General features: G+C 35.9%; 1 protein-coding gene across 1 annotated transcript in view; it reads left to right on the plus strand.

Annotated features, from left to right (window-relative positions):
* The first annotated feature begins 3945 nt into the window (after positions 1-3945).
* Positions 3946-25489, plus strand: part of SEMA3C (semaphorin 3C) — a 180750-nt gene continuing 159206 nt past the window's right edge. Inside the window, exons 1-2 of the mRNA XM_037066161.1 lie at positions 3946-4280; positions 6256-6396. Of these exons, the coding sequence (XP_036922056.1) occupies positions 6294-6396 (103 nt within the window). The 5' untranslated portion in view covers positions 3946-4280; positions 6256-6293. The remainder of the gene's footprint in view (positions 4281-6255; positions 6397-25489) is intronic.

The raw sequence follows: 25489 nt of genomic DNA on the forward strand, positions 1-25489 counted from the left end.
ACACAATTGAATAGTACTCTACTTTCTAGTCAACCATTTAAAGTCCATGAAAAGTAGAAAAATAGTAAAATCTGAAGATTACATGGAAAAGGCCTTTGGCCAAGTTGAAGGGCTTAGAGGGAGTCAATTAGCCATAACTAACAGTACCAAATTCTTTGCTCCAGCTGGTTATTATTTTTGAGCTTCATTACACACATCTGACAATCAGAGGCACTTACACGGGCCTCTCAGGGCTCTCCTATGAGAGGAGGTACGGGAAAGTGTTTTGTACTCCCAGGTGAAAAGAAAAAGACCTTTGGATGCAATAGATCCATAAAAGCAGCTTCCTTTCTTAAAAGTATTACTGTGGGTGTTTATGCATTATGTTCTACTGACAAATATTATTTATTAAATGCTGTTGGTTACTTTGCAACTGCAGTTATATATAGTTAATATCCCCTCATTGAGTTTTCATGTAAAATATTCCAATAAGGAAAAAACAAACACAGAATTGACATTTTACCCATGATGAAAGTGTGAGTTGGTCAGCACACTCGTTTACAACTTTGTCACATGCACACCCTAAAAAAATAAAATCACTAAACAGGCTCTACCTACTGCATTTCCTTACTAGTCTACTTTTACATCCAAAATAATGGGACATGCTCTTATTTTGGTTGAGTTGGGAAATTTGTACTTTATTGTGTTTGAGATGTGTAAAGGTATTCAAAGAAATGTTGAAGAATTAAACTCAGAATTTGGTAAAAGCTTATACACTCACTTGGCTTAAAATTACTAAGGTTAAAAAACACAAACAATGACAATTCTCTTCTTGGCCAGTTTTCCTTTCCAGAGGAAGCCACTGTCCTCGGTTTATTTTGTTCAATGCCAAAGACCCCACAATTCGAGATTCATGATCTAGTACATGCCAACAGAGAAAGAGATCAAGAGTCAGGTATATAGGTCATCAATGGTTTAACAATAAAAGTTGAGATACACTAGCCTTATTAAAAAATAAAGAACAAGTTTAATGGAGGAAATACTAAAGCTTATTAACTGTGTAGATAACAATTCCACACACAGATTTCTAGACCAGACCTGTTTGACCGGTTTGGCCTCAGAGTAGCTAAGGGAAGCCAAGGAGAAGTAAGGCTCTGGTAAACAAAGTAAATAACCATTTGAAGCACAGACTTTCTAAAGATACAGTTCGGGAAATTTAAAGGTCTGGCATATAGAAGTTGAAAAAGGAGGAAGACAGGAGGGAGGAGAGTTAAAGAGAAGAGGAGAGGGGAGGAAACCAGTGTCACAATTGCTCAGATTTATATAGAAAAATATAAGATGGTGAGTCAGTCATGCTTGAGTTTGTTTCTCTATTTCAATATTTACACATGGATATGTGACTTTGGGAAAACCTTCAGTGTTTCTGATTGTAAATAGTAACTTCATTAAAAATGTTGTTCATATAATATACAAAGCGCCTGGCACATATATGGTACATGGTCTCCCATGACAAATAGTTTTATTTGCTATGACTATGACTAATAAATAAACAATTTTCAATCTCTGAAGAATTGAGATTCTCTAGTTAAAGGTTATTCATATAGCTTTTCTGTATGATGGGGAAAAAATCTGAAACCAATTTATTGCCTTTAAATTTGAAATAAGAGAATCTTAGCTGCACAACTCACAAAGAAGATATAGGTACATCATTCCAAATCAGTTTGAGCTGAGGTTAAGTTAAATGACTTTTTTTAAGGACCACCAAAAATATCAAAATTAAAAATAAGGCCACCGTACTTCAACACAAAACTTCAGTGTAAAGGTGGTGCTATTTCTATAACATTTGAATGAGATCGATTCTAAGTACTTTAACTGCCCCCCCCCCCGCAAGACATTTTGATCAGGGCAAACTTTGTAATTACTATTCTCTAAATTTTAATTGTGGTCATTAGTCTTGTAGATAGATTTGATGTCCCTCTTTCCTGAACTAGCTTATTCAGTTAGCTTATATTGTTTTCCACCTCTAAGGACAGGGGCAAGTACTGCATCCTGGAAAAGTGGCACTGGTCACCAGTGTTTCCGATGTAAGTCCTGGTTTGTTAAGGTGTTTTAGGCTCCTGGGCAGTTTGGAGAAACAGGGCAAGATAAATCTTATTGGGGGCACATTCTGCCACTCTTAAAATGTCACTATATGGCCTAAAGTTCAGGCAACCATGAGCACTACTTGTGTCCCTGTGCTGGAATCTGCCTTGGCTAATGCCTCGCACGCAATATTCTCAGGACTCAGTTTGAGGCCTGGCCTATGGTAAATGTCTCTGTGCTAAGCAAATACCATTAAATGGCTCAGTATGAAGCAAATACCATTCAGTTAAATACACTGGAAAGAAGTTTATTCAGGCAAGGTGGGAGTTGTTGCACAAATTTCACAGAGTGTGATTAACAGTCTTTTTTCCAATGATATTTTTCTTCCCCCTCATTAAGTTAATGATGATGCAGATGTCAGTAGAAATATAATAATGGTCAATATATAACTTGGGCCTCAATTGGTTTTAGAAGTATTTCAGAGAAATGTACATTATGCTTACATGTTTGCTTCTGGTTTTTAATACTATTAGATGTTTGGTAGGTTAAATTCAAAATTACAAACTTTTGTCATGAAGCTGCTCACATTTTCATTGCACTATCACAAAATATCACAAAAAGTTTAATTGTATTAAAAATTTTAAGTAATACATTTATTAGATGAGGAGGTCCCCTCCCCACCCCCAATAAACAGACATATAAAGATGATATTGGCTCTGGAATATAATTTTTGAACTCTTAAATTTGCATTCACATTTAATTTAATTCTTATGATCCTTTTATATCTCAGCTATACAGGGAGTTAGAAGCAGTTTTATGTAGACTGGACATAACAGGTGCTGCTTAGACACGTGAAAACTTTATCTTAATCACCGCTTCACATTTTCCTACCTGAGATTTAAGTTAACTCTCCCACTCCAGCAACGATTTTGCCTTCACAGAAGTATTTCCTATGATACAGTTTATAAGAATGAAGTGATTTGTTTTACTTCATAAAGAAAATGAATTTAAAAAAGGTGAAGAAATTGCACTCCATAGTTCCTTTGTATAGTGACATCTGCTGGGCTGCAGCTCACAGTGATTTTTAAGCAAGTACCTGTTCACTTTATGGGGGTGGAAGCTCATTTCCCCTGCTGTTCCAATACGTAGTTCATTATGATGGGGCAAATAATTGTCATTTAAACATCAAAGTCAGTCCCACAGTGTAACAAGTTTACCTGAAAATAGATCTAGAAATATACCCCTGACGTCTAGATTTGTAAACCTCTACCCGTTGGCATGTTTCAGAACAGCCTTCTTACACAAAATTGTTAAGTAATTTTTTGTAATTACGTTCTGGTAGTATCCTGGAGGGAAAGTACTGGAAATGAGCCAGTGTGGAGAGGTCAAAAGAATTACTGCCCTCTGCACATTAAGGAAACGCAATAGAAAACAATGCCCATTAAAGAAGATAACTTCTATGACAAGACTGTTGGTTTAACGGGAGATTTTAGAAAATTTGCTGCAGGAAAAAGACAAGACTCGTGCGCTTTTAAAGACGCATCTCTCTGCCTTAAAAGGATGCACTGATCTTTTTCTGGGAAAATAAAAAAAAAAAGAAAACGAAGAAGACTGCTTTGCACTTGATATTTATGGCCGCATGTCTTGCAAAGGTTGCCAGTAACAAACAAAACCCTCGGCGCACCTCCGGTTAAGTGGGTGATTCCACCGCGGACTGGGAAGGAGCGGAGGAGTTCCGCCTGTCCTCCAGCCGGCTGCTGCGCATTCCAGCTTGTGCCGGCGGCGCGTCCCTCGGGCCGCCCCGCCCTCCCGGCTCCCCGCCACCCTCCCGCGGGCGCGCCCTGGGTGGGGCCTCGCGGCCGCCGGCGGAGATGCGGCCGGGCGTGCAGGGCTGCAGAGCGAGCCGGCTGGGCGGCGCGCCGGGGCAGCGGGAGCCGCGCGCCGCGTCGCTGTAATCGGACACCGGGCGCTCGCCCCCCACGCCCGGCCTATTTCCATTCACTCCGAGGTGCTTGATTGAGCGCGGAGAAGGGCTCCGGGTGCCACAGCCCCGCAACGCTGAGGATTCCTTTACAAAGAAACTCAGAGGACCGGGAAGAAAGAATTTCGCCCCCGGGACGCTCTAGAAATTCAGGTCTTCTGGGAAAAGGGCTAGAAACACGCGCGGAGCCAACCCGGTAGCAAAATTGATTTTTCCGTGCGGATCTCTTCCCACCTCGGTAAGCTGGATTCCTTATTTTCAGAATTACAGATTTACCAAAATACAACTTTTGGGTCCGTGTCTCGACTTTTCACACGTCGCTGTGCTCACGTCTACACGTTTTCTTAGGGGCACATGCGGTTTGTCAGGGAACTGTTTCCCTTGCTGAGAGCCCGGCTTGAGTTGTTTCTTTAGGTTGTGACACCTGCGGAGTGTTAAAGTTGAGGATTTCAGTGAATTCTAAGGCAAAATTGCTAGAAGGACATAAAAGAGTCTTTTTCTTTCATGTGATTGGTGTTTCTATAAGAAGTGTAAACAACAATCGGCCGGAGTGTCTGAATTAAAGGGGAGAAGTTATAAAATAGGGGTTGTGGGGCATATGGAAGACACTTAACTTGGCTCGAGTCACGTTTCTCTAGGTAGGCTGGAAGTTGCAGTGTACTGTATAGTCGCTTCATTTGACCTGCCATTTCATCTCTATTCTTGTTAGTAGTATTAAGTATTATTTCGCAGTTTGTGGCACGGGTCACTTCTGGGGAGACATATCAGATAAAATACTGATAATAGCAATATGTAAAAGGGTGTAAATATTATCAGTTTCCTTAGTAAAGAGACAAAGGTTAGGCATATTTATGGCTTTGTACCAGGGAGCAAGTTACTAAGGGAAAGTCATTCCGTAAAATCAATTTTCTTCTAAATTAATTTAGGGATGACAGGGTGAAGAGGTTGTGGAAGCAGGAAGAAACTGTTTCTTTTGAAAATTACCAACACAAACTAGGCTTTCCTCCATCTGTGGAATGAAAGAGGCACACAATTTTGTTTCCAACTCTTGTGACATGATGTACCACCTAGGAAGTCGACTTACATTTTTTGTTTAAAGTGGCATGTTGAGTTTCCTTGTGATTTGTCTTCTGTGTTAATGAAGTCGTCTTTACAAATTTTAGTGGCATGTTTTATTGAATAAAATTAGTGATAAGATTTTAATTAAAAAGCCACATAATATTGAAGATTAGAATTGCTGTCACCTATACAAATTGCTCTCCAGATGAACTTGTGCCACGCCATTTGAGTGTATCATTATACTAGACTCAAAATGATGGGATATTTTTTATGGTCCTGAGTTGATTTAGAGTATGTTGCCCCTGGAGCTCCTACAGCTCCTGCAGTTACACATTACCTGATCTTCCTCAGTATTCAGATATTAGTTAATAGCATGTACTCATTTTATAGATACAGTTTCAAACAGTCCTTGTCTCTCTGATTTATCTTTTGGAATTTTGACAGCCACTTTCTGTGATTTATTTTAAATATGTATTGAGTGATGCATGGTTCACTGGATTGCTCACCACTAGGTCACTCATTTGAATTTGGCACCAGTCCATGGTTACCTCATCTGCATCATTTAACAGCTGCATGGCTATCCGCATATATTGGCTGGTAACTGTTTCAAGTGGTTTTAGTTTTCAGGAATTGAGCACATGTAAATTTATGCATAGGAACATCATTTTAGAGATGATTTGCTCCAAAAGAGTTAATGCTATGGAAGTGAGTGGGAATTTTCATGTAGGATTTTCATACTACTACTGTGTTATGGTAGAAAGGGATGTTTTCATCCACTGACACCTAGTAGTACCATGCTCAAGTTATTTAAACATAGTGTGATTTTTAGAAGATCAAATTGAAATAATTGGGTTTTCCTTTGGGAATCAGTAACTTTTTCCTGGTTGCTTCATCCTGCTTTAATATTATTAGCATTATGTTTCAGAGGATGAAATAGTTCCTATTTTGCAAACAGTTCCAGACCAAATGAGACGAGTACACATTTTCACATCTATGAAGCAAAGTCACAGCACCTCCTACTGTTTGCACAACTATAAAAGTTCAGAAATGTCATGTAAAGGGGAGCTCTGTCTAGATTGCTGATTTTGTTTACCTGGGTGTGGGTGTGTTCCTGAAATACGAAATGAAATGTAAGAAACTTATCTTTTTTTAAGGTATTTTCCTGTGGACATTAACTTGAAAATCTGAAGAAATGGCATTCCAGGCAATTTGCATGTTGGTCGGAGTATTTGTTTGTTCTATCTGTGTAAAAGGATCTTCTCAGCCCCAAGCAAGAGTTTATTTAACATTTAATGGTAAGAAAGTTGATAAATACTTTGGGAGAATGTTATTTACTTTTTTTTCTTATCCAGGTTAAAAATTAAAGAATTAATTACTCAATTAATTAATTAAGTAATTAACTTACTTTAATTAAAAATTAAAGTAAAATATTGTTGTGTATTCATTAATTTAAAAAATATTGATGGGCATGGGTTTTGGATGATGTGGTTACTTAAAGTTATTGGTTAATAGACAAAAGCACTTTATTGCATTATTTGTCTATGAAAATTCTTGAAGTATATTTTACCTCTTTTTTCGTTTCTTCTGTTTATACATGGTGGGGGGATGGCAAGGTGAAGGACTCAAAATTCTAGATGTCTGATCTTGATGTTCACCTGGTTTGGTTGAGAAACACCTGAGTGCTTATCTTCATCCGTAGAAAGAACTGTGCTGAGCTAGGTTATATGTATAATCTCCCTATATAGCTCGCTCGCTCTCTCTCTCTCTCTCTCTCTCTCTCTCTCTCTCTCTATATATATATATATATATATATATATATATATATATATTTAGTTCTTTCAAGTCTGTCTCTGCATAAACCTCAGTGTCACTGGGCATATTTTTATTGTCATTTTAAAAAAGCACACTCTAAAACCCTCCTACAGTAGGATGTCTTTGAAACTCTGTTATGTTGAATTTTTTTTTAAGATTTTATTTATTTATCTTTAGAGTGGAAGGGAAGGAGAGAAATATCAATGTATGGTTGCCTCTCATGAGTCCCCTGCTGGGAACTGGCCTGCAACCCAGGCATGCGCCCTGACTGGGAATTGAACCATGATCCTTTGGTTTTCAGGCCCCTGCTCAATCCACTGAGCTATGCCATCCAGGGCTGTTACATTGAATTTTAAATAGTATGACTGACAAGTATCAGTCACATGGCTCCCTTACTTCCTTTTCCTCCCTCCCTTCCTTCCCTTCCTCCCTCCTTTGTCACCAAGTGCTTTATCCAAGGTCAGCATAAACTCTGGAAGAGACTTACTTAAAATTTGAATGTGTAAGCTTCTAATTGCTTCCTTACTTTCTAAGCCAGGCATTACCCTTAGTTGTGAAGAAAGAAAAACAGATCCTTTGAAGTGCCCTTTTTTTTTAGAATTACTAAAGCATCTCACAGTCTGCTTACACCTTTTCTCCTAAATTGAGAGCTATGAAATATCTAATAGCATAAGGGAAAAAGCATTAAGGGGCAGCACAGTTTTCCCCCTATTTTCTATATTTCTGTCTATATAGGGAAGACGGAGTGCTCTTGTAGATTGGGTCTCCAAACCTGTTTGTAGCTCAGTGGATTGAGCGCAGGCCTGAGAACCACAGGATCCTGGTTCGATCCCAGTCAGGGCACATGCCTGGGTTGCAGGCCAGTTCCCAGCAGGGGACTTACGAGAGGCAACCGTACATTGATATTTCTTTCCTTCTCTCCTTCACTTCCTCTCTAAAAATAAATAAATAAAATCTTAAAAAATTAACCAAAAATTTTAACATAAACTTAATCCAATAAAGGTAAGTATTAAAAACATGCATGTCACCAGGGGTATTTCATCAAGTGTGTACTTGAAGAGACAATTACAATTTGTCATTAAGGAAGTTCTATAGTATAATCATTTAAAACCACATTTCAGTATTATGCAGGATAGTAGCTGCTGTGGGTAGAGTGACTAGAAGTTATGATGGGCTTTTAAAAATACTACATCTCTAATATTTTAAATGCTCTCAAACTCTAAACAGATTCTAGCAAAATAAGACTTACTTAATTTATAATATATATAGAATACAATATAATACAATAAGCTATTTATCTGAAAGTTTTATAATTGCTTATATTTTATTCTTCCCAAGAGTCTTAATAGGAAATAATTAGAAAGATAAAATATCACTTAATTCAGACACTGTTATAAAGAGATACACCAATAAGGAAAACATACTTAATGAAAATTCCATAATTTCTAAATTAAATACAAAATATCTCCTAAAATAAACCATATATTAGGTAAAGTATCATAGGAAAAGTACCTTGGGCAAAAACAATTGTTAAAATGTTTAAATTTCAATCATAAATTTATAACCACTTTCTTAATAGTATACCTGTTTTAGATACCTGTTCCAAATTTCTTATTCTTTAAAATTTCTCAGTGATTTTATGACAATTTATCTGAGTATAACAATGAGTATTTTACTCAGTTTCTTCCAAAGTAGTTTAGTCTTGACATCAAAATATAGAATTTTGTATAGGTTTGACATATATGTGGTGGGGAAAGAGAAGGTTTGCAGTTTTTCACGTGGAAAATAATAAGGTAGTAAATAATAATAAAAGAATAGACTCTGTCTCATGTCCTAACAACTGTAGACCTACTTTTGCCCCATTCTATATAGGAATATATATTAATTTAAATACATATAGATGTTTTCTTTCATTTATTTCATGTTTCCGTATTTCCATAACTACTTCACAACCAAAAATCAGGACTTGGAAGAGGCCTTTGAGGAAATTTAAGTAATTTCCAGTTACATCGGGCAGAGGTCTTTTGATCTGTATAGTCTCCCATAATCATGTTGCCTCCTGCCTCTTTTGTCTTCTTTACTCTAACTTGGTCCTCTGCCCGTCTCTTTCTGGGGGCAACTTTAGGAGAATTCTCATAGTCTCATCTTATTGATAGTCAAATTAAGAATCACAATTGATTTAAAGGTGTGTGACACAGGACATCCCTTCTCCCATCCAAGTTCCATCCTTTCTTCTGGTGATGGAATGATAGACTGATAACATTTAAGAAACGATTTACAGATTTGCCATATCTGTTGATCTAGTTTAAGGTCAGCCAGATGGTCATCAGTCGTTTGGGGGAATGTACTTTAGTTATTATTAGTTAGTTGCATTTCTGCTAGATAAATCTTGCATGTTAAGAGAGACTTGTAGATATCACATTTTATAATTTTTATAAACATTATTTTATGCCAAATAGTTCTTCAAATGAATATAAAGTTTGTGCAGATGTCTTTAAGCTGTATTTTTGATGAAAGCAAATCTACAAGTTTGTAACAGATTTGTATTTTATAGTATTATTCCCACTGTGTTCTATATCTGTGGAATCTATAAAGGTCACATGGAAAGGCAAGAATACAGATGTACGAGAGACAAAAATTGTGGGGAAGCATTGCATTTATCCAGTAGATATTTTAGATATAATGTTTTATAAAATCAGGAGTAAATACAAAATAATTCGATAAAAGTATGTAGTTGCATGTAATTTTAATAAAAGTTTCTGAGCTTTGGGGAAATGAAAATACTGTCTGCATTTGAATAGGTATAAAATGTGATTACTGAGTTAAAAGTATTAAATATTGTTTCTAATTAAAAATTGGAAACGTTCTTATAATAAATGACTTTCTCAGCTAACAATTCAGATGATAAATCTGGGATGTTCAATTTATTAACATAAGTTATTCCTGTTATTTCCCTCATGTCTGTTGGATCTGTAGTAATGTTCTTTAATTTCATTTCATGTTTACTTTCTTTATCTTCTGACTGATCTGTGTAGAGATCAATTTTTCCATTTTATTGATCTCTTTAAATAGTCAACTTTTGGGTCTTTTCAATTATTTTTCTTTTTAACATTTCTTTGATTTATTATCTAAAATTTAATTATCTTATTTCTTCTTGCTTTATGTATTATTTGTTCTTTTTTAACCTCTTATTATGGAGATTTGAATCACGGTGAGCAGTTTTTTTAAAATATAACTGTTTGTGCTATCAATTTCCCTTGAAACAGTGCTTTAACAGTGCCCGCATATTTTGATAAATGTGTTTTAATTTTCAGTGAGTTTAATATGTCTTCTAATTTCCTCATTTTCTTTTACCCTCGGCTTATTTAGAAATATTTTTTATAATTTACAAATATTTGGGTATTATATCTATGTCTATATCTGTATGTGTATCTATCTATAGATAGATACCTGTTATAAGTATCTGGTTTCATTTCTTGTTGTCAGAGAACATACGTCATGCGCTTGCAATTCTTTAAAGTCTATTTAAACTCATTTTATAACATGGAATATAGTCTATATAAAAAAGTATATTCTGCATTAGCTGCAGTGTTCTGGTATTACCAGTTAGGTTCAATCAGTTGATGGTTTGCTATGTTCTCTATATCATTACTGATTTTCTGTCTACAAGATCTTTTAGTTACTGACAGAAGAAGTTGAACTCTCCAACTAAGACTATGGATTTGTTTGCTTATCTTTTCAGTTCCATCAGTTTTTGCTTCATGCTTTTTAATTTTTAATATTAGGTACTGACATATTTAGGAATATTATGTCTCCTGATGAATTACCCTCTTTTCCATTATTAAATATCCTGATTATTCCTGGTCATAATCCTAATTCTGAAATGTATTATGTATGTGTATAATCCTTTTTCTTGTATGCTGAAAAATAATGACAAAATTTTACTTGTAATAAAGTAGGGTAAATGTTTACCAAGATTTCTTTGGCCTCTAATTTTTAAAATTAAAATATTAGGAAATATACTTAAATGGACTAATTTTTGATATACATAAATGTATGAATGTTTGATTGGCAATGTGGTATAGTAAGAACAGCATTTACATAGAAACCGAAATATCATGGTTTTTAATCTTTAATTCTTTACTAATTAATTCTGAAACTTTATGAGAACTTCAGTTTCCTGACCAGTTAAAAAATTGTACAAAATTATTTCTAATACTCTTTGTTGCCGATAATTATGTGATATTTAAGCTTAGTTTTGTTTTTAAAATACTACCTCCTTCTAGAATAATCTCTTTAGTACTTCCAAGAATATTTTGTGTAAATGACCCACGCAAGGGAAGAAAATGAAACAAGTCATTTTGAAAAATTCAGGGATTTTAAGTCATACAAAACCAGTTTTGAATCATGATTGTCTGCTATTTTCTGGGTATGCCACATTGGGGTAATTTACTTAATCTCTCTAATGCAGAATTTTATGCTCTGTAAAATGGGACTAATACATACTTCATATAACTTTGTCAAAAATTAAATGAATTAAGTTTGTAAAATGTGTTGGGGGCTATATAGAACCCATCCCATTACAGCACAATACACATTCTTGCATTAGACTTGGAATTTATACATTTCTTTAAGGCAGAGAGATGGTCTTCAGTTGCACTCTAATGACTTCCCCTCCACTTACGTGGAGACTGATATATTGCTTAATGAGTGTTGAATTAACATAAGTTTTGATACACCTTACCACTATACCTCACCACTACACCTCACCACTACCCTTCCCCAGCCAGTAGAGCCTTGGTACACAGCAACCACCCTTTAGTGAATCTTGGATAATTTAAAACAATGACAGTGGGTAGAAAGCAGCAGGTATCCATGTCTTCATTATTGCAATAAAATATAAAAAACATGAGAGAGGAATTTTTGAGGATTCTATTTTTAAGTCCGTTTTAAATAAACTTGAACTTAATAAGAATTTAAGTTTATTTTAAAGACCATGGTTTAATGATAAGCTCAATAAGAACTCTTATTAAGTTCAACCAAGTCTACTTGGTTGATTTCTAGTTATTGTCATCAGATAGTAAGTGGCTTGAAATTGGAGCATTTAAGAGTACCATGGAACCTCAGGAAGGAAGGCATGTGGAATAATTTCTGTAATATGAAATGAAATATATCTGTGTAAACATATTCATAGAAATATATAAATAAAATACAACTATATCCATATAAATACCAAATATAGGTCATATACTACACTTACAACAATGGCTATTATATAGTATATCAGATTTCTTTCATACTTTTGGTGATTACTTTGAAATTTATTCAGGAATATCTGCTCTTTGGAATACTTTGTGTATAAAGAAATTCATAGACCTTAAATTCAGCACTTTAATTAAGATTTAATTACTGGATTCACTAATCTTGTACAAGGTAGTAAGTATATGTATATTGTTGCTGAAATAGCAAAATTCCTTTTTTATTTTTAAGATTGGATATTAGCTGCAGTTCAGAAGTTAACTCACCCAGGATACACAGCAGCTCCATCTGTTACCACAGGAGCAGTCGTTCAGTCACATGACTGTTTGTTTGTCTTTCCAGTACAAACCTCTGAGTTATCAGGCATTACTGTTTTAGTTTTACTCCTCATCCAAGGAGATCAAATATATATGTACACACACACACACACACACACACACACATATTTAAATGATTTTAAAGAATGGAGAGGGAGGGAGAGACAGAAAGAGAGAGAGACAGAGAGAGACACACGGGAGAGAGAAATATGGATGGGTTGCCTCCCACAACCTCCCCAACTGGGGATCAAACCTGAGACTAAGGTACAGACTCCGAATGGGAATCAGACTTGCAGCCTTTTTGGTGTATGGGACGGTGTTGCAACCAGTGGAACCCCCTGGCCAGGGCTCAGGCATTACTTTTTAGAGTAATTGTGATGAATACTGGATTATCATCTTTAACATTTTTAGGTCCAGAAAGGTAATATCTTGAAATAAAGAAGTGGGATAAGACTAAGGTGTTTTCAGTATCCCACAGCCTCAAAAAGCCTGAATATTATTTTACTGAGTCAGCGGCAGTCTGGCTCCACTTCAGTTTTTCTTTTGGCTGAAACTCTTATGAGTTATTAAGGTGCCAATGGAAATATCTCAAAACACTTATTAAGCTTTGAAATCTCAAAATAAATTCATGGATAGTTAAATGTATGGCAGAAAGTCAATTACTAGTCTTATTAATTCTTTGCTGTGTTCTCTAGAATAGTAAAGATGTCCTACTAATAAACTGCTCCTCACTCCTTTGAAGCCTGGAATAATTGCCTAAAACTCAAAAGCAAAATGACAGTCAAAAGACTGAAACCTCATAAAGGTTTCTACTATTTGGATACATTTTTCCTTAGCTTATGTTGGCCAATTTTCCAGACCAGGTTTTAGTTTTACGTTTACATTTATATATGGATGACAGTGCTTTAAAGGCATAAAAATGTCACAGTGAGTTTTACTGGGCAACATGTATATTAAGTGTAAAGTCTAGGCTTGCATAGGATTATCAGTTCTTTAAGTTATTTACTCTGTGATTCCTTTTGCCTTCTTTCAGTGCTGAGTTTTTATTAATACAGTTACAAAAGTCTCCAGGTCATTGACAGTATATAAATGAAAGAAGATGGAATTTTATGAAACGTCTTCTCTCTTGTAATATCTGCTTCATTTGACAAGAAGCTTAGTTAAATAAACAACAAATAAAAGGACCCCTGTGAACTAGTGAGCTAACCCCAAAAGCTGATGTATTGTTATTACACAATAAACTCAAAATAATAAATTGCCTCTTTATGAACTTTGGTAGCATTAACCTTTCAAGGCACATTTGTTGAAGACAGTTTGTCTTATGGTTGCCCAAGAGATAAAAATAAAGGCAATTGTTCTTGATTTCTCCATTAATCTTGAAGAAAGCTCATTCTGGTTGTATTGAATCTTCTGAAATATTTAGTTCTTGGGAACTAAGTTGTGTTACTGCAGTTTCTTTTAAATCCCCCTCTGATGGTCTCAATTCAATGTCAGTTAAACATCTTAAATAGCACCTGCATGGTTTGATAAAGCCAAACTCAATAAGGGGTGCTGTGTAAATAAGAAGCTCTCTGTGTTTTCTCTCTGTGAGAATGTCATTGAAATCAGGAAGGAACTGATGAATGGAATGCAAGGGTGCACTGAACATTGCTGAACTGTAGTCTTAAGTAGAGTAGCACTAAGTTTGATGTAAAGAGAAAATTAAAACTGTTATCAAATACAATGGGAATAGAAGATGAGAAAAATTACCAAGGAATTTCATATGTCTATTTTCCCTATAATATATATTTATATAGGAACTAGCAGTCAAAATAAAACAAAATCTCTTTCATAGACTTACATTGAAGGAGGGAAGTTTTAAGTAGGGCAAAGAAAGTTTCATGGGAATTATTAGTAGACTGTTAAGAATGGTATGCTGTGGATCTCTTTTTTAAAAGATGTTTAGGAAAAAAGTTAGAAACCCTGTCATAAAAAAAAAGTAATTCTTATCCAAGGTGAATTTTCTTACATTCTAATTAGCTTGTGTTGCCGAAAGATTATGTGATGTTAAGCCATCCCTGAAGGTACAAGTTTCCTACAATTGGGAACCGAAAACAGATGCTTCAGTGATCTGAAGTCAGAAGAATGAGCTTATATGTATGTTTATTCAGTCATCCAACCATGGCAGTTTCATGAAAAAAGTGTCATATTCCATTATTATTCATAAATATGCATAAATACTTGTGATTAAACTTTCTATCAAATGAATATTGTTTAAGTGATGCTAGATACCTTATTTTAAATCTGTTCACATGTTGATGAAACACTGATATGTTGGTGTTCACATATGAGGAGAAAAGTATGTGTTATAAATGTTCATTGATCTCACTGAACTCTCTGATAGCATTGTTTAGCGTCATAAATGGAGATGAAGAGAAGGTAACTCCTGAGGTCACAGGGATGCAAAGGGACATGAATATAACCAGTCAAACTGCAGAGTCGTAGCCACATTTGTAGACTTGGCTAGAGTAAGTTTTAAGGTTTACAAAAGTCACAATTAAAAGAAAAGAACATATTATTAAGAAGGCGTTCTATAAACTTATTTTATCATATTCAAGGTGTCACAGTACACTTTTGCCTTTCTTTTAAAACACGTCTTCTTGGAAATGAAGGAAATAAATTCATTCTTTACAGCATCCCTAATTCCCCCTTCAATTTTGAATTCATCAGGATGAGGGTGAAGGAATTGCCCCTCTGGAACATGTTTATTTCGTTGCTGTAGGAAAGATCTCCATTTTGTTCATGGGAACAAGTCTGACCTCAAAGGATAGCTGTAGAAAAACTTATTATTCCCTTTCCTCTCTTCTGTGCAGATAAATCAGAATGTTTCTATGAAATCAATATAGTCTACTTTCTCTTAAAAATAATTCAAATGTTCTTTTTTATGGCTACCTTTGTAGCGTCAACTAACTATATACTGAGACACACTCCATTTTTCCATTTCCTAAATACCTTTTATATGATGAGTAGAAAAAAAATTATCATTTTTGTTTTAGTTCCATTATTGTCAAATAATAAAAGTATTGAGAAAAAGAGCTGCAAGCTTTGAGCAAATTCCAGCATTCTTTGCCTCCTGCATTTTGATTTATGTGTTCCTGAAGACCTGTGTTGTTAATGAAAACAAATTTAAACACAGGGAACAGAGCATGAGTTGGCAAGGACACGTACGAGGCAGAGCTCAGTGCTGAGCCATGTGCTATTTTAGGGCAGCGCTAGTCGTGAAACAATGTGCTGAGCTGTAGTGGATGGCAAGTGTATTCTAATTTGCAAGATGCATGCTTTTCAAAAACAGTCATTTCAACCTTCCATCGTTCAGTGGGAATTAAGTGCCTCTGTGAGCACTAAATAGTCCTGTTACTTCTTCAGAGTGCGTTTTACTTTTTGGAAAATTTCCACCTGATATCTCATTTATTACAGATTGTCTATTAAGTAACTAGGCATGGAAACCCAGGAGGGGTAAATATCTTGGCTAAGGACCTTTAGCCTGATGGTGGCAGAGACAAGACTAGAAGAAGGAAACAGAAAATAAGAGGAAATTAATTATGAACTGCACTTGTAGGAAATCAGAGACCTTCTGAAAATGCATATTATAATATCTGCAGAAATGCTAGGCCACTAATATGAATATTAACAAATTTGTTTTCCAAAGTATGCCCAATAGTGTAGCTTGAACATACCTCAAGTTTTAAACTACTTATTTTTAGCAATAATTTGTGGATTATTATATCTCAGACTTTAAATATATTTAACACCACATTAGAATGTCTTTAAATTCTCTTTGAGAAAATTGAGGCAATACATAAATGCCAAAAATTTACATTTTAAAAAAATTTACATTTACATTTTTATTTGTAGCTAATTCATGTAAATTAATGAACATAATTTTCTTGCCTTCCCCAAGTGACTTCTCTTGTAATTAAGGTTTACATTTGATGTGGAATGTATATCAGGATCCCATCTTCTCTTCATCTATCTCTAGAATAAAGTATTCTACTCAGCTCACTTATGTATTGCCTTAGAAGGAAAACAGTTAATATAATGTTATGCTCTAATTTGAAGTAATGTCAATAAAAGTGCTTAATATTCTTGCCTTTGCAATTTTACAACTTGCTAGCATTTGAGATTATTGATAATAAAAGTATGAAATATTCTACCTAATAAATTTCTAAATTATTACCTCCCTGAAACTATTTTCTTATGAAAAATGAACAGACACTAGACTTTGATGATAAGATTGCTTGTATTTAATTTTATATATAGTGAGATGGCTAATGTCAAGTCTGCAGTCTATATGGAATTAATAAGCCAAAGGACTCGAAGCAATATAGTTTCACAGTAGATAATTGCTTTTTCTTTTCCTGTTTTTGTTCTTTTCAGTGTTAACACTATAAAGAGCTTTTTCTTTCTTTTCTTTTTTTTATTGTTGTTCAAGTACAGTTGTCTCCATTCCCCCCGCCCCTGCCACTTTTTCTTTAAGTAGAGGATTAGATTGCTGGTCTCACAGAAGGAAATCCTGAGTCCCTGTAGGAGTTAGAGCAATAATGAAGCTGTTGCTAAATTCTTCAGTGGAACACATCTTTTCTTAGTATAGAATTTCTCGTGCTAAAGGCAGAATTAGGGAGAGGGCATAGATATCTGATAAAAATAAATGCGTTATCTGTACACACACACAGACACATACTACAGGAGTAAGATCTGTTACATTTCAGTGAGTTCAGTGGTTCCCAAGTGCACACTGCCTTGTAAATGCATATACCGAAAACTGAGAAGTCAGGAAGAAAGCTGTTGTGTTTCTGATATTATGTTTTCTTACTTTAAAGTTTCAAATACCACAAATTTATAATTATAAAATAACTATATACTTAGCTTCACAAACACTTTAGTACTTAAAATGTTACTGTAACACTTGGATGTTCAGTAAACAGCTTGGAGGGAACAAGAAACTGCGGTGACTTAAGTAAGTATTTGATCCTTGCCCCAGTATTACTTGATGACTAGTAATAGTGAGAGCAAAATGACTTGCTGATTAAGAACCTGCCAGAAGTGGCCCTGGCTGGTGTAGCTCAGTGGATTGAGCGTGGGCCTGCGAACCATGCGATCGCGGTTCGATTCCCAGTCAGGGCACATGCCTGGGTTGCAGGCCAGTCAGGGGACTCAAGAAAGGTAACCATACATTGATATTTCTCTCCTTCCCGTCCCCTCTAAAGATAAATAAATAAAATATTTTTTAAAAAGAACCTGCCAGAAGTGGATAATTCGTTTTTAGTACAGATAACAGGAATGCAAATACAGCAAATGACATGTAAAGGAATCACAAATACATTCATAAGTTTATTTCATTATACTTGCTTCTTTTATAGACAGTGAAGTCTTGCAACCCAGGTTGCCATTGTTACTATAGTTAGCGTTAATTGAAAGTCCCAATTATAGCATGCAAGACACAGTCTTTTATTGTATGCTTCCATTTCTAAAATCTTCATTTCATAAAATTTAGATGAGAAAAGTCTTTTTCTATTTTGTCAATGGACATAACTCTGTACAAACTGTGTGAGGTGCTCCACGTTGGCACTTCATTCATTACTGATACAGAAATTGGATAACATGATGGGTCTGAAGATTTGAACACAGCACTAACAAAACTAGAAACGGAGTAAAGGGACATTAGGATCGGGTATAGCAGTGTGTGTGGCCACAGCTTCTTTTAAATGGTAGAGACCATTACCTGTAAAAACACAATTCCAACAGAACACTAATTCTTTTTTTTAATCCTCACCTGAGGACATGCTTATAATCTTAGGGAGAAGGTAAGGGAGTGTGAATGAGAGGAAGAGAAACATCGGTGTGAGAGAGAAATGTGGGTTGGCTGCCATTTACACACCCCATCTGGGGATGAGACCCATACCCCAGACATGCACCCTGACCGATAATCAAACCCACGTGACCTTTTAGTTTACTGTAGGACGCTCCAGCCAACTGAGCCGCACCAGCCAGGGCCAGAACTGTAGTCTTAACCCGCAGACCTCTAGTTTAATGAGTAGATGAATAGAGGCAAAGTATAAAATTGGCTTATATAAAATAAGTGATATTTTTACTGGATTTCATTACTGAATTAGACTTACATCTGTAAGTGCACAAATCACACAGTAGACTGGATTTCAAACTTTTTCAAACTTTTACTGAAGATACTTGAGATGACATCCAGCCATGTATTAGATTTGACAGTAGGATGTGGTGATTATTTTAGAGCTCTTTTTATAACTTTCCCAACATCTTTAATATACACTAGCGGTCATAATTCAAGCAAAAACAAAACCTCATGTCTTACATTACCCCTTTATTTGAAAAGACTTATTGAATAATTTATTTTGTGTCGGTTCTCAATAAAAGCCTTAAACATTCCTTAAACATTGTCAACCTAGTTCTGTATTCACACCTAAATGTTATTATTTAAGAGTAATATGCAAAAAATGGCAAGAGATTGGAGTCTCATTGCCATTATGTACAAATCTGGGTTTCAAATAGGAGCAGTCTCTCTGGTATTAAAAGCTTCCAACTTTTGTTGGTCCATCCGGACAGATTGTTGCTCCATAAATTCAGACTCAGGGATTGTTTTTTTCTCTGTGAATAGTAATACTCAGAACATTCCAAGAGATCAGAACATTAAGCTGGAATAAAACAATGAGTGTATTATTGTTGCCTAAAGAGCATTTTGAATTTTATTAGAAGAAACCGATTAAGATGTTATTTTCCAGCAAAGGGCTTGGCATGGCTTCAGAAAGTTACTTTCTGGAGTCAGGCAGGGCTGTAGCTGGGCACAAAGAGCAGATCTTTAGTTTAGCATCTTGACAGCTTTAATGCACATGCAACTGGGATTTTTTTCTTTAAGCCGATTCTCTTAAAAGCCACGGTTCCTGCCACTGTGCAACATAATTGCATCAATTCCATTTTCCATTAGTACTCAAAACCTGCTGATGTGATGGGAGTTTTAAAACCTTTGTGTGAAAATGTAATTGTCAGTTTTTCAGGGGATCCGGTAATGTATATGTTCTATGCAGTTGTATTTTTTATTTTGATGTTCATAGTAGGGCAAGCAAAGAGAGCTTTATGCTCATATGATGAACTCTGGTTATTTGGATAGACCATCTACACTGCTACAAGCCGTTTTCCATTCCTGGAGGAAAAGAACCTGCAATAGGCTGTGTTTTGTTGAAGGAAAGCGCATGTGGCTGAGCTGCAGAACGATGAGATATTCCGATGTTAGGGGAGAGGAAGTGATGGCTTCTCTTTCCTTCTATATCCGTAACAGCTATGTCTCTTCTAATGTGCTCATTTTCAACTGTTTATCTTCATGGAATCTTATAGTGATGTACATTGGTTTAATTCATCTCCTGTCTTTTTAACTTTCTGCTATGTGTTTGATGCCTTTCCATACAGGCAGTATGGGTAGGTATCTCAGACGTTACATTAGAAATTTAACATGTGAAATATATTTATCTAGCAGTTTTTCAAATTGAATTTGTTTTCCTCATGTCCCCTCTTTGGTTCTTCTTTTTTTTTCCAATTTTTTTATTTAATTATTTTTCAAGTACAGTTTTCTGTCTATTACTCCCATCCCATCCCACCCTGCCATGCTCCCCCCTCCCTCCCATTTCCATCCTTCTCAGTTGTTGTCCATGTATCCTTTATATAGGTTCCTCTAAATCCATCCCTTATTTCCCCTGAAATTCCCTCCCCTCTCCCCTTTGGTCACTGTCAGCCTGTTCTCTATTTCAGTGTCTTTGGTTATATTTTGCTTGCTTGTTTGTTTTGTTGTTTAGCTTCCTGTTAAAGGTGAGATCATATGGTATTTGTCCTTCAACACCTGGCTTATTTCACTCAGCATAAGGGAGGGAGGAAAAAAAGATGATCAAGTTTAGCCTGTAATTATTCATGAAATGGAGGAAGCCTCAGAGCCCAGGTGCTGATGGACTGTGTAGCAGGAATTGATTTAAAGGTGGCCTAGAGTTAAGATGCATCATCTCTTTGTACTTTGGAAATGAAATTCCTTGCCATAGCACTTAGGGGAAATTACCTTTAAAACAAATATCTATCTTTGATTTCCAGATTTTGCAATACATATTGATAATAAGACAGAATTCTGAAACCTTTTTAAATAGCTTCTGGGTAAAAATACTAGATTTTCAATAACTAAAGATAAATTTTCTCAGGTCTATTACTAGCATAGACATTTTTCAAGGTTATATAGTATCTGAATTAAGCTCCAACAGCACAAACTATGTTTGCCTTAAAGTAGAAATTGGAAAATTTGGTCAGGATTGATTGTTAGCAAATTATGGGTCAATATGAGGAAAAGTTTTTAGGCTTTTACAAAGAATGTTGTGTCCATCTGTCTCTTACTCTTTTGATTCCCACTCACCCACCCTACTTTAGAGAGATTCCTTTAATATGTTATCCAAGTAAAAGAAAAGTACCCAAGAACTGCATTGAATTCCCCGGGTATTTTAGAATGCCTGTCTTGTGAAGTGTTGCCTGCTATGTCTATTAAGTACGAAGAAATGTGTGGTATGAGTCCTCTTTCTCGGTGAGCAATTGTTTTAGGCAGCAGGATAAACGAACTACATAACTATTACACCAGCCGCACCAGGGCAAGTGCCGTAAAAGAAGCACAATCAATTTATTGAAGAGGCCAGTTTTAGAATAAAAATGTTATCTTAAATTGGTTTAGAATATTGGCTTCAAGCCCATTGTGGACATTAATAATTCTGCTAGCAGGGATTACATCTATGTTTTATCATGGTTATAAACTAAATTGAGAGGGGTGTTCAGTTGAAATGCCAAGGAAGCGATCTGACTGCACTTAAATGAGGTTTCTCTAAGGCTCTGAGGCAAAGCAGCTTTGCTGGGCTTAGCTTTGTTTTATTTACCTCCAGATTCCTAGCAGCACCTCTAACTATGCACATCCTTATGACTATCTGACTGGTAAGTTGCCAAATAGCTTGGCTCCAGTTTGCCAGATGGCCTTCAGATGCCCATGGGAAATTCTAAACCACCTATAGTAGTAGTAGGGATGAGGAATTGTTTTTAGAATCCTTTCCATTTCTCTGATATCTGAATCTGTTCCTTGTATGTCTGTCTGTCTGTCTCTCTCTCTCTCTGGCACGCACACGCGCACACACACACACACACAATCTGGTCATATTTGAGGAATAGAGTAAAGGCATGAAGGAGCCTGCCTTAAATGTGTTTCAAAATAATTAGGTCTTCAGAGACATTTTTTTAAAAGATTTTATTTATTTTTCTTAGAGGGAAAGGGAAGGGGAGAGAGAGAGAGACAGAGAGAGAAATATCAATGTATGGTTGCCTCTTGTGAGTCCCCTGCTGGGAACTGGCCTGCAACCCAGGCATGTGCCCTGACTGGGAATCGTACCTCGATCGTGTGGTTCGAAGGCCCGAGCTTAATCCACTGAGCTACACCAGCCAGGGCCAGAGACATTTTTAATGCTCCAAAATCAATTCCACACCAGAGGTCAGAGACACCTTTTTCTGGACTTTCATTCTCATCAGCAATGTGCAACTCCATCATGAGTTTATAAGACAAAGGAAATTAGATCAAGAAAAAAAGTCAATATTTTGAGTTTTTGGAGTGACTGATATGGTTAAATCCAAGACCCCAGAACAGTGACTATCAGTGTTGGCTGCAGTTGCATTTACCCGGAAGCTTTAACATCCCAATGCCAAGGCCACACCCAGACTAATTAAGTCAGTCTGTGTAGAGATTTGTAAACCCCTAGTGTTTTAAAGCTGCCCCAGGGGATTCCGTTCTGCTGTCCCATTTAGGAACCACCTCTCCCAAATGCCTGAAGTGTAGTGTCTGTTAGAAAACATGAAATCTGCAAGTAACCCCTTTTAACAATGAAATAGAATTCTTTTCAGTCTATTGCTCTAACATGTTCCAGGATAAACTCTTTACTAAACGTTGAAATTTAGCTCTTCTCCTCCACAATTGAGATCTTCAGTGCCAGAGAAATCACTGTTAGTGAAGGCAAAACGCAGCTTGAGCGCTGACAGCCTTTGAGAGTGAACACATACCCTTCACTTCTGTGTGAAACGATAAGATCCATTTCAAAGCCATGGCCTAGAAAATCATGTTCTATTATCTATTTCTTTATATTTTGGAATCTGTGATACCTAAGTGAGATTCTTAACAACCTAACCTGGGTCTTGATTTAGGCAATGTCATCAGGCCTAGCATAGAGCTAGGTGCTAATGGATAGTCTCTCAGAGGCAATTCATTTGTATGTACCTGTGTCTCACTGTGGCTAACAGACTCTGTAGAAGGTGAAGAGGTTGCACAGAGTGGTGATAGTGGTGGAGGGAGTGGGGGTAGGTGCAAGACAGGCAGAGTTTCTTCATACTCAGAAAAAGTATCATCTACGGCCAAGGGAACAGGCTCTCATCCTTTTTTGCATATCAGTGTTTTTTTCAACCTATTTAATAATGTATGATACATAGTAGATGTTTAGTAAATACTGGAAAATAAAAGAATAAATGAATTATATCTGCCTATTGGAGGGGAGCAGAAGTAGGTCAGAAAGCACAAAAGCAGTGAATCAATCCCAGTTTGGCACTATGTTCCAGGATTATAAAGTGCCACTAATTCAGAGAGTTCTTTCTGAACATGCCTTTAAGCTTCTTCTTAGCAAATCGTGTTGGTTTAGGTCTCCGTCCTTTGTACTATGATTCTACTCCTGTCATGCAGGCAAGAAAGCCGTGGGCCAATGGCTTTCATTAGCTTGTGAAACATAGCTGCATACTTACCATGGAAGAACTTCTGGAAAACATCGTGTATCTAGGTTATGTCCTTGAAGTAAAGTATGCAATATTATGGACAGATAAATAATAAACAACACAAATTGAGTACTTTGGGCTATAAAGGATAGTCATATTTTGTGCACATTGAGTAACATGAATTGAAAACTTAACTTGGCCATGATTAAGAGCTGCTATTATTAAATATTTAGAACTTGGTAGCAAGTCTTGCAAAGTTCATAGACAAAGTAAAGTAAATGGGGAACCGACAAGTGAGAACCAAAGGCTGAAAATATTTCCAGGAGTAAAATACCAACATCTGGCTTAGCAGACATGAATTTTCCATGTATGTAAAAATTCAAATTTTACAAATGTACTTTCCTGAATGGTGGGGGGGAAATGCTTTGTTGAATGAAATTACTTCTGTAAAATACTGAAATAGCCACATTAGTAAATTATAGGGTTATGAGTCAAAGGTAATTTTTATTTTCCATGGATCATTTATTTATTTTAGAGTGTGGTTAATGAAGTCTAAATCATCATTGAATTCTAAGTTGATAATTAGAAAAAAAGTGCTTGATTTTTTGATAAGAGTTAGGTTCCTAATTCATTTCTGGAGTTTTCCTCCCAAAATGAAGTACGGTAAGTCCTGGTACCACTCCGTTCAGCAGGCAAACCTGTGACTCATCTCTCCCACCCAGTTATGCCAGAACCATTCAGCACAATGTACAAATAAGGTGTTACAGTGCAATATTTCAAAGATATTGCTAAGCCACTCAGGCACTACATCTAGCATCTTCTATTCTAAGAAACTCACACAAAATTACAAATTACACATTCTCCATACTTCATTTTTGTCCCTGCGTCGTCTCAGTTGTTAAGAGGAAAAGGGTGATAGCATATTTATAGTACAATGCAATGAACTAGTCTTGGAAGAACTATATTTTATAAATTAATTTGTTATATAGAGGGGCTTTCTGTTCTTAAATTTAATGGACAGTTTACAGGACAATAGTGAATAGGCCTTCCTCACTATTTCCCCGATTTAAAACAAAAATGGAAATAATTGGTTTTGTTTTGCACAACCTCCAAATAATGGAAATCAGTTATTTCCATTGGAGGCAAATGCATAACCCTATGTCAGGCCCAGGAGCAGATTGTCTGGGTTTGAAATCTCGCTCTGCCACACAGGAGCCGTGTAACTCATGGAAATTTCCTCAACTTCCTAACCTTTATTTACTAGGCTATAAAATAATGTTACATTAGTTCCTACCTGGTCATATCATTGTGAGTGTTAAATGAAGTGACATATGTAAAATTATTTGCATAACACATAGCAACAATATACTAAATGTTAGTTATTATTAATATAATTGTGTATATATTGAGTGAATTAAAGGAATATATTCTATACCCTTAGAAATGTTTTGTTTGGATATATTAAGAAATATTTTTCTAGATGTGGTGAAACTTTTGGGTCACAGGCCTAGAAAAGGATGTGCTCAGCTCCCATAATATTTAAAAACTAACTAACCGCTAACCTTTAAGTGGCAGGAGATTACATCTGATGGTGTTTATTTCTCTTTCTTCCTGAGAAGTGAGAGGATCTAGGGATCGTTTTGGGGGCTGATCCTCTGATCTAGGGAGCCTTATGGGGGCTCTGTGGGGCTGTTTCCCTCTATCGTGGTTTCCTGTGTTACCTTTCCAAACCTCAGTGACATGGAGTTTTCTACCCTTGGTCTAGGGAATGGCACATGGACAAAAAATAATTTCTAGCCAAAACTATAGGTCTTATAAAAATGCTGTCTCCATGGTGGTATTGGGGCATGAAAGCAATATAGCATTCTTTCCTGCAAGGAAAATAGAGAAAAAGGAATAAAAATCATTAAACAAGGTTTGTATCTTCCTAATAATATAAATATAAATATATATCATATTATGCCTAAATGATACATTTACTTTCATCAATAGTATATTTTTCATAAATATACAGGTGCATGTGTTGAGGTTTGCATAAAAACACAAACCACCTATAAAGTAATTTGTGCTGCTGACAGTTTTTAAGAAGGAATTTACCATGCCACAGCTCTTATAATCAGGCCTAGGTTTTTTTGTTTGTTTGTTTTTTGCTGTTTGGTTTCCCTTAGAGAAG

This window comes from Sturnira hondurensis, unplaced genomic scaffold, assembly GCF_014824575.4.
Source record: "Sturnira hondurensis isolate 20B ecotype Veracruz unplaced genomic scaffold, ASM1482457v3 Scaffold0016462, whole genome shotgun sequence".
Lineage (NCBI taxonomy): Eukaryota > Metazoa > Chordata > Mammalia > Chiroptera > Phyllostomidae > Sturnira > Sturnira hondurensis.